Genomic DNA, 15,676 nt, shown 5'->3' with positions numbered 1-15,676 from the left:
TCATTAAGCACATAAAGGTCGCGGGGGCATTGGTTAACCAAAGGGTAATACTACGAACTCGTAGTGCCCATAGTGAGTCCTAAAGGCAATTTTAGCTATATCTTCCTCTTTGATTATGATCTGGTGGTATCCCGATCGTAAATCAATTTTTGAAAATACAGTAGCCCCTTTTACTTGGTCAAAAAGTTCATCAATACGAGGTAAAGGGTGCTTGTTCTTAATGGTCAACTTATTCAGTTGACAGTAATCCATGCACATGCGAAGGGTCCCATCCTTCTTTTTGACAAACAATAGGGATCTCCCCAGGGTAACACGCTGGGACGGATATAGTTTTTATCTAATAACTCTTGTAATTTCATTTTCAGCTCTGTCTGTTTCGGTATGCTCATACGATAAGGGGCTCGGGACACTGGGGCTGCTCACGACACCAACTCAATAGTGAAATCTATGTCTCTCTTAGGCAGCAGTCCTGGTATCTCTTCAGGGAACACATCTGTAAATACTTGGACCACTGGAATACTTTCCAAGGTGGTAGTCTTATCCTTTGAGTTGGCATAACCAACCTGAATAGCATACACCTGACATCCTTTCCTGACACACTTTGCCAGTTGCAAAGCAATTATTGGCCTAATCTGTACCGGCCTTAGAATGCCTTGCATCACCTGCTGCTCTCCCAATTCATTCTGGTAGCAGATTGTTTTTGTTTTACAATCTATAATGAACCAACGTTTCTCCAGCCAATCCATGCCTATCAACACATCATACGACCCAAGGGGAAGTATGTTTAGATCTGCCTTCACAGGCTGACCAACTATTTCAAAAGGGCAATTATTGACCTTGGCTAACACACGTCTCTTTTCCCCTGTTGCCAATTGTACCATCCAAGGGTTCTTAAACTTGACAGACTATAAGTTACATTATTCCACAACCTTTGGACTTACATAACTCAACGTAGCTCCGGGATCAATTAAAACAGATACAGGGTGATCAAAAATCTTACCTTCAAACTCCACCATAGTCGGTTAGTACTCGGCCTGATGGTCTTCAAGAGCGGCATTAATCTTTGGGATGCTCCAGGCCACATCGCCTACTGAGACGCCTCGTGGATCTGCGAGACCTGATCAGTTCCTTTCCGATGAGGACATTTTTTAACGTAATGAGGCCCTCCACATTCCCAGCATTGTACTGGGTGTTTCGTTGTCCCTACGTTGTCAATTTTTCTAGATTTCTCGCTGAATCTGGATTCAGTGGGCGGCTTCAATCGAAGCTGGTTCTTATGCAGATTCCTGTTGTTTTTCCCTTTGGAAAATCCTTTGCTAATACTGCTACGATTTCCTTTAGTGCTCACAGCAAGCTTATTACCTTTCCTGTCAGTCCACCTCTTGCCCATAATTTCTCCCTTTTGCTTACTTTGCTGATAGCATATCATGGCCTTCTGTATAACCTCATCCATCATCTTTGGGTTATCAAACTCAATTCTTTCCCTCATTTCCAAGGGTAAACTACTGACGAACTGCTGCACCTTAGCTTTTTCCTCTCGCATGTAAGGTACATAATGGAGTAAAGAGGTAAATCGGGTGATAAACTTATCCATTGTTTGCTGCCCAAGTCACAGGTTGTGAAATTCTTTGGCTTTCTCATCATAAAATCATTCAGTCAAATATCTTTCCTTTAAATATTTTTGGAATTTCTCCCCGGTTATGTTTTGCTCGCTTACCCCTCAGACAGTTTTGACTTCTTCCCACCACAGGGTGGCCTTCCTTGCAGTTGGATGATGGCCAGCCAGGCTTTTAGGTTGTGATCATATTCATATAATTGAAAGTACTTGTTCATGTTAATAAGTCAGGCCTCAACTGCCTCTTCCAGCTCTCCATCGAAGAATGGCAGTTTTATTTTCCGAAACTCCTCTTGTAATTCCACTCACTGCCTTTTTGATGTGGGGTGCTCTGAAGTGTTATCCAACTTCTCTTCTCGATTTTCTTCCCTTCCTCTTGTTCCTTCAAGTTCCATATGGTAGCCCTGTTCTTCTGACATTCATCCTTTTTCAGGGCTACGAATCGGTTGGCGCTGATTCTACTTATCAGACATGCTTTTCATAATTTTATCCTGTTCCATGGTTAGCCTTGCATTGTCCTCCCGCAGGTGTGCCATTTCATTCTTTAATTCCTGAACTGTTTCTAATATTGTAAGATTAGTGTTGCGCGCCTCTTCTCCTAACTGTATCCATATTTCAGGATTATTTCCAGGGAATGTTGCAGGTCATGGGCCAGCCATATCTCTGTGTGGAAACTTTCCATCCGTCTCATAACCTGTTGTTACATGTTCTCCACATGTTAGTGGGTTAACAATCATCAAGAAACTTCAGGAAATAATAACTAGTTGATCATTGCTTAGTACATTTGCCAGAGGTCACAGTTTTGTAAACCTGGGCTCTGATACTTAGGGGTCACATCAATATACATTTGAGTTTTAAACAGTCATAACTCTAATTCTTTACTGTTAACGAGGCAAGTACATTCGTATCCCTGAAAAGGCTTGTCTGATTAAAGTTTCTGGTTGTCAATCCACATATTTTGGTTTAAGTGCCATAGTTATGAATGTTTCCATTAAATGATTCTGAGCCATGATATTCTAAACTATACTGCCTGCTGTATACGCGCATATGCTGACTTAGTCACCTGGCTTGCAAGCTATGTATCTTACGATGGTATTGATTTCTATGTTGTTTGATATTCAATGCCCTGCTCCGTCTTGGTATGTGGCACGGGCAGGGTATCCTACCGCAGCTGTTCCTCTCGGGCCTCCCGTCTCATCGACAATGGAGGACCTGGGATCTCCATCCAACGACTAAGTTGCATCAGGGTTTTTTCACATCTTTGCTTGCGATGGCAGTGTATCATTTTTTCTCCATCCTTCTTCGGTGCCTGCTCCAGTTCCGCATCTCCTCTTGCGGCCAGCTTGGTCTGCCAGTGTAGAGTTGCAACACAAGGAATTTCTCAGAAAATGGTCATGGTTTTCTCACAGGCGAGTGTTTCTCAGGTAAGCAAGAATTCAATGAGGTGACTCTATTTTTATTTCCCTTACAGATGATTGTTAAGCAATTGTTCTGTTGCTCTGTTGCTAATCGATGTTTGTGGCATGGTTGAACTGTAGGAACCTCGGATACAAGCTTGGGATTTACGACTGCGCCTGAAAGAGGGTTTCTCCATAAGCTTTTGTTCCCTGAGAGATTCCGGGTAAGGTTTATCTCCGGCCTGAGCTAATTTGCCCGAGATGAGACTCTGCTAGGCTGCTTGAGGCTAGAGCTTTGGCTCTTTGTGAAATTACGCTTTCATTCCTATTGAAATGCTGTGGTCCATGTAAGGTTAATAGTTTAAATTTATCAAGCGAACACCCATCACTGTTCTGAGGTGTACACATGGACATTTCCTCTTTATTAACGAGGGTTTTATTATCCGGCTGCAGGTCTTGTGTTTAAGGCAACGCCGTTGTTGTTTACAAGTTATTTTTGCGTTTATTATGATAAATTTGCATTTCTCTATATGTAGAACCGTTGTCCAAGTCTTAACCGGATCTCTAGGTTTTTAACCGTGTCGAGACTGTTTTTTTTTTGATACTGTCCTTTGCGTGTTTAAGTTGTAACTAAATCTCTATTTTTTCGAGTTAACTAGAACTTGGTTATTTTGTTCGATGTTGGGTTCTGCCATAGTTAAAGGCTTGGGGTTTGATTTCCCTGGTAGGGTTTTAGAATTTCTTGACAGTCCACTTCCGGGAAGATCTGGACAGGTCGGCTAGGGTTTTCTACTCTTACGCCCCTGCCACATCATTCTTTCAGAAACGACATTCCCAACATTTTTAATCAATTCCTAGTTTTTCTATATTCCACTTAATTCAACAGAGGTAATTATTCACCAGTTCTTTCCTACAATAAACTTCTTCTCTTTTATGCATAAAAAGACTTGTGCAGAATTATAACTTCACAATAGTGCTGCATTAGACAATTTTCCTGCATTAATTTACCTGTACAGTTCATATTCTACAGTATTTCCATATTAATCAAGTTTCCTGCATTAATTTACCTGTACAAATCATTTTCTACAGTGATTCTATATTAAATAATTTTCCTGCATTCATAGATCTGATTAGAGTGTATTTTTGCAAATAAAAATGTTTCAGATTTACAGGGAAAATTCCCTTGCTCGAACAATTAATTTTTTCTTCTGTACAAGATTTGTATACTTAAGTTTTTCCTGATATTTGTAGATAAAAATGTAAAGTAGGACCCTACTTTTATCCTTTCAATTATCACTCCAACATTAGGCACACCTCTACATCATTTCATTCACAGTAAAAGACACAAAATTTAGTTTGTGCAGTGGTCTAATTTTTCCAGATGGTACCTCATACCTGAGCTGCTTTAAAGTAAAGTACTCCAGTGATAGAGGTCACCTCTGTTTTCCGTTGCTAGTCAATCCTCCCGACCATGAGATTGTCTTTCGGGACCAAATCTCCCCCCTAGCTTGCTCACGAGACTTTCTGTCTCCTGCAAGTTGCTCGCACACAGTGCTCATGCTATCTGGTCATCACTAGACTTAGCAAATTTTCCCTTTTCTGCCTGACATTACAGCGCAGTTTTTTCTCCCCCCTACTTCCTTTTCTTTGGAAGCATTTTCCAGTTAGGGGAGGTAGTTAGGATTTTTCCAGCAGCTGCCTTTTCAAATTTTCTTCTAGAAGTTGTGCTGATACTTTAAATCATTACTCATTTTCAATAAATAAAAATAGTATTCAATTCAAACAGGTAATAACATTAATTATTCAATTTGTTCTTACTGCGGTAAATAAAATATTTACAGCTTTCTGGGACATCACATCTCCCCCTCCTGAAATCAAACATCGTCCCGATGTTTTTCGGCCTCAAACAGTCCTGGATAAGCTTCTCTCATGAGCTGTTTTTCCTCCCAGGTGGCCTCATCTGGCCCAAAGTGCTACCATTGCACTTTAACCTGGGTGATGGCTCGTTTCCGCAGCATTACTTCTCTCCGATCGAGTATATTCAGTGGCTTGACCAAGATTTCTCCTTCTGGCTCGACCTGAAACACACAATATTTTAAGTCAGTTTTCCTTTAACAACAACACTGATTGGTCTACCTATGATAATTTCTTACCTGTATATCTTGCCAATTGATTACATGCTTAGGATCATAAACGTATTTTTTAATACGGACACATGGAAGACGTTGTGGACCCGAATATGACTTGGCAGAGCGAGTTGGTATGCCACCGGACCAACTCTCGCTAAGATCTGGAAGGGTCCACAAAACCGGGGTGCTAGCTTGGCGCACCCACTCCATTGTAATGTGCTCTTTTTAGCTTGAATTCTCACATACACATGATCTCCTACTTGGTATCCCTTAAAATTTCTCTTTCGGTTGGCAAAGTTCTTTTGCCTATCTTGGGCTGTCTTTAAATCGGATCGTACCTTCTTGACCATCTCTTCCATTTCTGTAAGCATTTCAGGGCCCAGCATCAGCTTGTCCTTTGGCCCTCCCCAGCTTGCTGGTGTGCGACATTTCCATCTGTACAACACTTCAAATGAGCTCATCTGCAGGGATGTATGATAGCCATTGTGTACGCATATTCAACTAAGTGCAGATAATCTTCCCACTTTGATGGTTGCTGCATAACATATGCTCTTAGCATATATTCTACAACTTGATTCACCCGTTCTATTTGTCCATCGGTCTGTGGATGATAAGCGGTACTGAAATTTAGTTGAGCCCCCAGTTCCTCAAATAGAGTTCTTCAAAAGACCGATGTAAATTTTACGTCATGGTCAAAGATTATAGTTTTTGGTAATCCGTGCAACCTAAAAATGTTTTGCATAAAGATATGGGCAATCTACACTGCTCTATAAGTGGATTGTAATGGTATAAAATGAGCTGATTTGCTTAATTTTTCCACCACCACCATGATGGAATCGTTGTTTCTTTTTTACTTGGGTAATCTTGTTATGAAGTCCATAGAGATGGTTTCCCATTTCCACTCCGGGATTGGCAGCGGATGCAATAACCCAGTAGGGTGCTGGTGTTCCGCTTTAACTTGTTGGCATTCCAGGCAACATGTCAAATATTTTGTTACATCCTTTTTCATACCCGGCCAATAATACTCCTTTCGGAGTGTAGTAATTAGCTTTTGATACCCCGGGTGTCCAACATAATGACTTTTATGAAATTCATCTAAAATAAAGTTTTTAATGTCATTTTGGTTAGGCACCTACAATATTTTTTTGTAATTCAGCATGCCAGTAGCATCCATAGCGTATCCTTGCTGATTTTCTTTGCTAGTTGGATTCTGAACTTGCTGTCCTATTTGCTGATATTTTGAATCTTGTTATGCTGCCTTGTTAATCACTTCTTCAAAGGTACTCCACCCTTCGCTGCCTTTTTGATGTGGGGTGCTCTTAAGCATTATCCGATTTATCTTTCCGATTTTCTTCCCCTCCAGTTCTTTCAAGTTCTGTGTGATAGCCTTGTTCTTCTGACACTCGTTCCTATTCAGGACTGGGAATTGGCTGGCGCTGATTCTACTTATCAGACAGGCTTTTCATAATTTTTTCCTATTCCATGGTCAGCCTTGCATTGTCCTCCCGCAGGTGGGCCATCTCATTCTTCAATTCCTGAACTGTTACCAATATTGTAAGATTAGTGTAACGTGCCTCCTCTCGTAACTGTATCCATATTTCAGCATTATTTTCAAGGAATGTCGCAGGTCCTGGGCCATCCATATTCCTGGGTGGAACACTGTCCGTTCTTCTCATAATCTGTTGTTGTCCTGTACTTAATACATCAATGAGCTAACAATCATCGAGAATATTAGGAATCAATAATTAATTTCCAGAGGCCACAATTTTGTAATCTGGGCTCTGATACCAATTGTGGCCTCTGGCAAATGTACTAAGCAAAGATCAACTAGTTATTATTTCCTGATGTTTCTTGATGATTGTTAACCCACTAACATGTGGAGAACAAGTAACAACAGGTTATGAGACAGACGGACAATGTTCCACACATAAATATGGTTGGCCCAGGACCTGCAACATTCCCTGGAAATAATCCTGAAATATGGATACAGTTAGGAGAAGAGGCGCGCAACACTAATCTTACAATATTGGAAACATTTCAAGAATTAGAGAATGAGATGGCTTGCCTACAGGAGGACAATGCAAGGCTAACCATGGAACAAGAGAAAATTATGAAAAGCCTGTTTGATAAGCATAATCAACGCCAACCAATTCCTAGCCCTGAACAGGGACAAATGTCAGAAGAGCAGGGCTACCATACGGAACTTGAAGGAACAGGAGGAGGGGAAGAAAATCAGGAAGAGAAGTTGGATAACGCTTTAGAGCACCCCACATCAAAAAGGCAGCGAATGGAATTACAAGGGGATTTTCAGAAAATAAAATCGCCATTCTTCAATGGAGAGCTGGAAGAGGCAACTGAGGCCTGGATTATTAACATGAACAAGTGCTTTCAATTATATGAATATGATCACAACCTAAAATCCCGGCTGGCCATCTTCCAACTACAAAGAAAGGCCACCCTGTGGTGGGAAGAAGTTAAGATTGTACGAGGGGTAAGTGAGCAAAACATAACCTGGGAGAAATTCGAAAAATATTTCAAGGAAAGATATCTGACTGAATGATTTTATGACAAGAAAGCCAAAGAATTTCATGACCTGCGACTTGGGCAGCAAACAATGGATGAGTTTATCACCTGATTTACCTCTTTACTCCTTATGTACCTTACATACGAGAGGAAAAGGCTAAGGTGCAGTGGTTCGTCAGTAGTTTACCCTTGGCAATGAGGGAAAGAATTGAGTTTGATAACCCAAAGATGATGGATAAGGTTATATGGAAGGCCAGGATATGCTATCAGCAAAGTAAGCAGAAGGGAGAAATTCTGGGCAAGAGGTGGATTGACAAGAAAGGTAATAAGCTTGCTATGAGCACTAAAGGGAATCGTGGTAGTATTAACAAAGGATTTTCCAAAGGGAAAAACAACAGGAATCTGCATAAGAACCAACTCCGATTGAAGTCGCCCACTGAATCCAGATTCAACGAGCAATCTGGAAAAATTGACAACGAAGGGACAACGAGACCCCAGTACAATGTTGGGGATGTGGAGGGCCTCATTACGTTAAAAACTGTCCTCATCGGAAAGGGACTGATCAGGTCTCACAGATCCATGAGGCCTCTACGGTAGGCAACATGGCGTGGAGCATCCCAAAGATTAATGCCGCTCTTGAAGACCATCAGGCCGAGTACCAACCGACTATGGTGGAGTTTGAAGGTAAGATTTTTGATCACCCTGTATCTGTTTTAATTGATCCTGGAGCTATGTTGAGTTATGTAAGTCCAAAGGTTGTGGAACAATGTAAATTACAGTCTGTCAAGTTTAAGAACCCTTGGCTGGTACAACTAGCAACAGGGGCAAAGAGACGTGTGTTAGCCAAGGTCAATGATTGCCCTTTTGAAATAGCTGGTCAGCCTTTGAAGGAAGATCTAAACATACTTCCCCTTGGGTCGTATGATGTGTTGATAAGCATGGACTGGCTGGAGAAACGCTGGTCCATTATAAACTGTAAAACAAAAATAATCTGCTACCAGAATGAATTGGGAGAGCAGCAGGTGATGCAAGGCATTCTAAGGCCGGTACAGATTCGGCCAATAACCGCTTTGCAACTGGAAAAGTGTGTCAAGAAAGGATGTTAGGTGCATGCTATTGAGGTTGGTTATGCCAACTCAAAGAATAAGTGCCACCTTGGAAAGTATTCCAGTGGTTCAAGAATTTACAGATGTGTTCCCTGAAGAGATACTAGGACTGCCGCCTAAGAGAGACATAGATTTCACTATTGAGTTGGTGCCAAGAGCAGCCTCGGTGTCCCGAGCCCCTTATCGTATGAGCATATCAGAACTGATAGAGCTGAAAATGTAATTACTGGAGTTATTAGATAAAAACTATATCCGTCCCAGCGTATCACCCTAGGGAGCTCCCGTGTTGCTTGTAAAAAAGAAGGATGGGATCCTTCGCATGTGCATGGACTACCATCAACTGAATAAGTTGACCATTAAGAACAAATACCCTTTACCCCGTATTGATGAAATTTTTGACCAAGTAAAAGGGGCTACTGTATTTTCAAAAATTGATTTACGTTCGGGATACCACCAGATCAGAATCAAAGAGGAAGATATAGCCAAAACTGTCTTTAGGACTCGCTATGGGCACTACGAGTTCGTAGTATTACCCTTTGGGTTAACCAATGCCCCCTCGACCTTTATGTGCTAAATGTACAACATATTTCATCAGTATTTAGACAAATTTGTGTTAATTTTCATTGACGACATATTGATATACTCCCAGAATATTGAAGAACACAAGGAACACCTTAGGCTGGTATTGCAAACTCTTTGGGAACATAAATTATACGCCAAATATAGCAAGTGTGATTTCTTTCAGGAACAAATTTAGTACTTAGGGCATATTATTACTAAAGATGGAATCGCGGTGGATCTCGAGAAGATTAAGACCATAATAGAGTGGCCAATACCGAAGGATGTAGCAGATATAAGATCCTTTATGGGATTAGCAGGTTACTATAGACGGTTTGTGGAAGGATTCTCCAGAGTGGCCTATCCTATCACCTCCTTGCAGAAAAAAGGGAAAACTTTTAAATGGACCGCTGAGTGCCAAAATTTTTTTGAACAGCTTAAGCACCTGCTCACCACTGTGCCTATATTAAGCATAATAGATCCAGGTAAGGACTATGTGGTGTGCACAGATGCGAGTAAGGAAGGGGTAGGAGGAGTACTGATGGAGGAAGGTAAGGTAATCACCTATGAGTCAAGGAAGTTAAAGGAACATGAGTAGAAATATTCTGCCTATGATTTGGAGTTGGCAGCTGTCATTCATGCTTTAAAGATGTGGCGTCACTATCTGTTGGGCGGAAGATTTCTGCTGATTACAAACCACCACAGCTTGACTAGCTACTTTAATCAGCCTACCTCAAATGCTAGGCAGAATGGTGGGTAGATTTTCTGAGTGGATTCGATTTCGAGATTAAACACCTGAAAGGGAAAGAGAACTGAGTTGCGGATGCTTTAAGTCGAAAGGTACATTGTCTCTACGAAATTTCTTGCAACGAAGGGCAGAATACCTTTAATAAAATGATTAAAGAGGCAGGAGAACAGGATCTGAAATATCAGCAAATAGGACAGCAGGTTCAAAACCCAACCAGCAACGAATATTAGCAAGTTTATGCAATAGATGCCACTGGTTTGCTGAGTTATAAAAAAAGACTATATGTGCCCAACTAAGGTAACATTAAAAGTCTAATTTTAGATGAATTTCACAAGAGTCTCTACGCAAGACATCCAGGGTACCAAAAGCTGATTACCGCACTCCAGAAGGAGTATTATTGGCCTAGCATGAAGAAAGATGTAGCAGAATACTTGGCACGTTTCCTGGAATGCCAACAAGTCAAAACTGAACATCAACACCCAGCAGGGTTATTGCAACCACTACCAACTCTGGAGTGGAAGTAGGAAACTATCTCTATGGATTTTATAACACGATTACCCAAATCCAAAAGAAACAACGACTCTATCATGGTGGTGGTAGACAAGTTAAGCAAATCAACCCATTTTATACCAGTGCAATCCACTTTCAGAGCGGTACAGATTGCCAATTTTTTAATGCAAAACATTTTCAGGCTATATGGGTTACCAAAAGCCATAATTTCCGATCGTGATTTAAAATTTACATCAGCCTTCTGGAAAACTCTGTTTGAGGGGTTGGGGACTCAATTAAACTTTAGTACCGCTTATCACCCTCAAACAGACGGGAAAACCAAACGGGTGAATCAAGTCGTAGAAGACATGCTGAGGTCATACGTAATGTAACAACCGTCAAAATGGGATGATTATCTGCATTTGGTCGAATTTGCGTATAACAACTATCATACTTCTTTGCAAATGAGCTCGTTTGAAGTGTTGTACAGGCGTAAATGCCGCACACCCTCCAGTTGGGGGGGACCAGAGGACAAGCTGTTGCTTCGACCCAAAATGTTAAAAGAGATGGAGGAAATGGTCAAGAAGGTACGAACTAACTTAAAGGCAGCTCAAGATAGACAGAAGGATTTCACTGACAGGAAGAGGAGTTTTAGAGAATATAAAGTTGGCGATCATGTGTACGTGAGAATACGAGCTAAAAAGAGTATGCTACAATGGAGTAGGTGCAGCAAACTAGCACCCGGTTTTGTGGGCCATTTCAAATATTAGCGAGAGTTGGGCCAGTGGCATACCAACTCGCCCTACCAAGCCATATCCGTGTCCACAACGTCTTTCATGTGTCTGTATTAAAAAGATACATCTATGATCCTAAGCACATAGTCAGTTGGCAAGACATATAGGTAAAGAAGGTAACTTAGGTAGACCTATTAATTTTGATATTAAAGAAAAAACTGACTTAGGTTCTATTTGTTTTAGGTCGAGTCGGAAGGGGAATTCTCAGTCGAGCCGTTGAATATTCTCGAACCGAGAGAAGTAATGTTGCGAAAATGAGCCATCACCCAGGTTAAAGTGCAATGGCAACACTTTGGGCTAGATGAGGCTACATGGGAGGATGAACAACTCATGAAAGAAGCATATCCAGGTCTGTTCGTGATCGGAAAACATCGGGACGATGTTTGATTTCAGGGGGGGAAGATGTGATGTCCCCAGTAATTCTGTAAATTTTTTTATTTTACTACAGTAAGAAACAAAATGGATAATTATGATTGTAATTGTTTGAATTAAACAATGTTGTTAATTATTGAAATAGAAAAATGATTTGAATATAACAAACTGTGTAACTTCTCAAGATGGAAGTTGGAAAAAGGCAGTTGCTTGAAAAACCCTAACTACCTTCCCTAATTGTGTTATGCTCCAAAGAAAAGGAGTGTACGGGAGGAAAAACCATGTTGATAGGTCGGGCGGTAAGGGGGAGAACTGCTAAGTCTGATGATGACCAGATAGCATAAGCATTGTGTGCAAGCAACTTGCAGAAGACTGTGGTCTTGTGAGTAAGCTTGGGGGGAGATTTGGTCCCGAAAGACAAATCTCATGGACGGGAGGCTGACAGGCAGCAGAAAACAGAGGTGACCACTTCCACTGGAGTTCTTTCCTTTAAAGCACTACACAGATAAGTGGTACCACTGGAAATTATTGCTGCGTAAATTAAATTAAGTGTCTTATTCTGAGCTTGGAAAAGATGTTGAAAAGGTACCTAACAAGTTAACAGTAGGTTAATTAATTGCATTTGAATCTATACCGAAGCAGGAAAAGTAGAGTTGGGAACCGCTGGTCACCTTAGATACTAGAAATGTTTTATAGTAAAGTCAACATCTATTTAGAGTTGGACAAACCCCTATTCCGGGGTATCACAAGTTGTGGAATTAAGACCTGTACGAGTCTTTAAATGTTTGGAAAATATTTATGATAGAAATATTGTTGTAGTAAATCTGGTAAGCGTTTCTTTGGTTGTCTATGTAAAGTTTAGTAACGCAAACTGGAAGAATTAACCATGAAACCAAAGAATAGAAAGAAAGGTTTGCAAGGAAAGAAAACTAAAGAAAATAATGCTAGAACCCTTGAGTGGAAAGCAATCATTATCGTCGAATTGGTAAACAGGGTTAGAACCCTGAGAGTCGAAGTATGATACATTTGGGAAGGGTTGATGTAGTAGGGTGTTATAAGGGTATGTACCCCAGAGTCACATTGGACTAGCCTTCTAATGTAACTGTCTAATAAATAAATTTAAAACTCATAAGATCTTTTAAACCCTACGCAGAGATGAAACCCCTTAGGGTTAGCACCGACAGGGTCAACCTTGAGCAATTTAACTAAGAATATTAGATATTGAAACAAATAGAAGGAAAAAATGGAAGACATCCTAATCTCGTAGGACAAGGTTAAAGTTATTTAACACAGAGTTGCAAGACTTTCGGAAAACGACATAATAAGTGGAACCCTGAATTCGAGTTTCGACAGCAAGATTACCATATCACTTCTGTACCGAAACCATGAAAGAGATTAACAAATAAATGTACAGGAAAAACAAATTAGGGATTTCATAGTTTTGAACGGAAGTCGAATTACGTATCGTATCAAAATATCATGTAGAATGTATAGGAAAACACAGTTCAAGAAATTTTCATATTTCAAGCAGAAGTCGTATTGCATTTCGTATCAAGGATAACTTGTATAATGAATAGTAAAACAATTTAAATATTTCTTACTTCAACCAAGAGCTCGAATTTACATTTCGTATGGAATTGTATCCATTAACCCAAATGACCTCATATACCAAGAAGTTTGTCAAACTAAGTTAACAGGACTTGAGCCCCTTCCCAATAAACTAAATAATGAAAACCTCGTCGGCGCGGCCATGGCCACAAGACTCGCAGCCGAGTAAGAAACTCCCCCAAGGAGTAATGTCTGTGCATACAATTTAAAATATTATGGCTTTCGCCTGAAACTATTACAAACCCTGGAACAATAAGATTCCATCTTTCTTCAAATCCGGAAAGAAACCAGTAACACTCCTGAGAGTTGTACCTCTAACTCCAAAACAACTATCAGAGTTCTTCTCTGTCAAATAAGCGTTAATCTGAAGGTAACTCTTACCTGGAAACACTTGGAGAATCCGTAAGGAAACCCCCGGCAATAGCAACTTGTGGACAACAAACTCGTAGCTATGACTCCTACAGAAGCAGTGCACAGGAGCAATGTTAGCATAAGAGCTATTAAAGCAGGAAATTGTTAATTGACTATAAACACAACATTGACTGTAAAAAAAAACATATCAGAATGCAACTGCAAACATATTTACTCGGGAAACTCTCTGTGGAGGAAAAGCCATGACCTTGTTTCCGAAAAAACTGCCACCTGAACGAAGCCCTTGTTCGGAAGACAGTGCTAGCCGCAATGCAGAGAAGGGAAAAACAGAGCAAGCGACGAGGATTTAGATAAGTACAGAATGACACTTCCCCCACATCCAGCTTCCTATGCTGAACCATCAAAAAATGCGCATGGAAATAGGTGATTTATGGTTTCGGGGACAATGGTTCTGGGCCGAGGGGTTTCCTCATCATCAGGGATGATGTTGTAGTCAATCAGAATGTGAGCTGAGATGGAAGGCCGGTGTGGAGAAATATTCTGAAAAATGAGTCTATTGCGTGCTATCCAAATTGCCTAACAAATAAGGAGGGGTAGGTTCCTAGCCTTTGGCGGGTCTGCATTGGTCCACCATGAAGACCAGGCATCCTTAATTGTCAATCCCTGCCTTTGTTCTGGGAGGAAAAGGTCAATAAGATCGAGCTCCAAAGATCCTTTGTAGCTTGGCAATCGAGGAAAAGGTGGTCTACATTTCCGTTGTTGTTCTTGCACAAGCAACACCAAAATGGTCCATGCTGAGCACGTTTAAGGAGGTTATCGCCTGTGGGGATCTTATTTTTGAGAATTGTCCACATGAGAAGTCGAGTCCTGGGAGGCGCTTTGAGCTTCCACAAGTGCTTCCACCAGAGCTCGATAGCTTGTGGTCGATGAGTCTCGGCTAAAACAAGATAGCCCTCCTTGGGGAAGTATTCCCTTGATTTTGCAAGTGCCTAAATTATCTTGTCCTCCCCTTCAACAATTCTAATGTGAGATTCAGTTAATGCCACAATGTATTCATCCCATTGCTGCTCCCATTGCTGTGGAATGTGCAAGATGCGGGCGGATTTCCAAGCTTGTTGAAACAAAGTGGTATGATCAGGGTCCGCAATATGACAGATGTGGGTGATGCCTGTAGAGATGAGATGGTTTTTAAGCTCTATAGATAGCCTGTGGGCATTCCCATAGCCAATCTAGGGATCTTCCCCTATACACACAGATGTGCCAAATTGTATTCTCCAAGTAAGACCTGCTCGGATGATGGCCAGTGACTTCAACACTGCCTTCCATATGACTGATATCCCTGTGTTACTTTGTTGTGGTTGTCTTAGCCAGTCCATCAGATTGAGAGGTGCAATATATTTTGAGACGGCCACCTTACTCCACAAGTTGTTCGTGGTGATTAGTTGCCAACCAAGTTTTGCTGCTAGCACTGAGGAGAAGTCCTCTAGCTTCTTAATGCCCCATCCTCCCCATTTCTTTGGTAGGGTAAGCGCTTCCCATTTGACCTAGGCAAAGATACTCCTTGTCTATTTACCCTTCCAAAGAAACCTGTAACATAGGTTTTTTATTCTAGAGAGGATGCCCCTGGGTATCCATGCTAAGGACATCCAATACACTGGAGTGGTCTCTAGAACTGCTTTTATGAGTACTGATCTTCCTGCCCTGGATAGGTACTTGTGGTACCATATGTTGAGCCTCTTTTCCAATTTGGAGATAAGCCATATCCAATCTGCTATTTTATATCCCAGGGGCTTTAGCTTGTATCCCAGATATCTAAGACCATCCTCCGTTCGCTGCAGGGTAAAGTGGAATTTTTGGAGAGCAAATTGAATTTCATGGGGAGAGGATCCAGGTGTTGTCATCGTGGACTTGTTGCAGTTGACTACCATGCCAGTGGCAGTTTGAAGTAAAGAGAAGGTATTCTTC

At 41.1% G+C, this 15,676-nt stretch overlaps 1 protein-coding gene across 1 annotated transcript; it reads right to left on the bottom strand.

Moving 5' to 3' along the window:
• Positions 1-419: 419 nt before the first annotated feature.
• On the bottom strand, positions 420-1,016 carry LOC149216762 (uncharacterized). The gene is made up of 2 exons (XM_089390059.1): positions 1,001-1,016; positions 420-862 (listed from the first exon to the last, which is right to left on the bottom strand). The coding sequence occupies exons 1-2, from the start codon at positions 1,014-1,016 to the stop codon at positions 420-422; spliced, it is 459 nt and encodes a 152-aa protein (XP_089246185.1).
• Positions 1,017-15,676: the final 14,660 nt, after the last annotated feature.

This window comes from Pinus tabuliformis, chromosome 1_1 (assembly GCF_031772625.1).
Source record: "Pinus tabuliformis cultivar Carrire ecotype Pingquan chromosome 1_1, CPIR1, whole genome shotgun sequence".
NCBI lineage: Eukaryota > Viridiplantae > Streptophyta > Pinopsida > Pinales > Pinaceae > Pinus > Pinus tabuliformis.
Note: the sequence above shows the minus strand (reverse complement) of the source record. Positions and strands in the feature narration are given on the sequence as shown.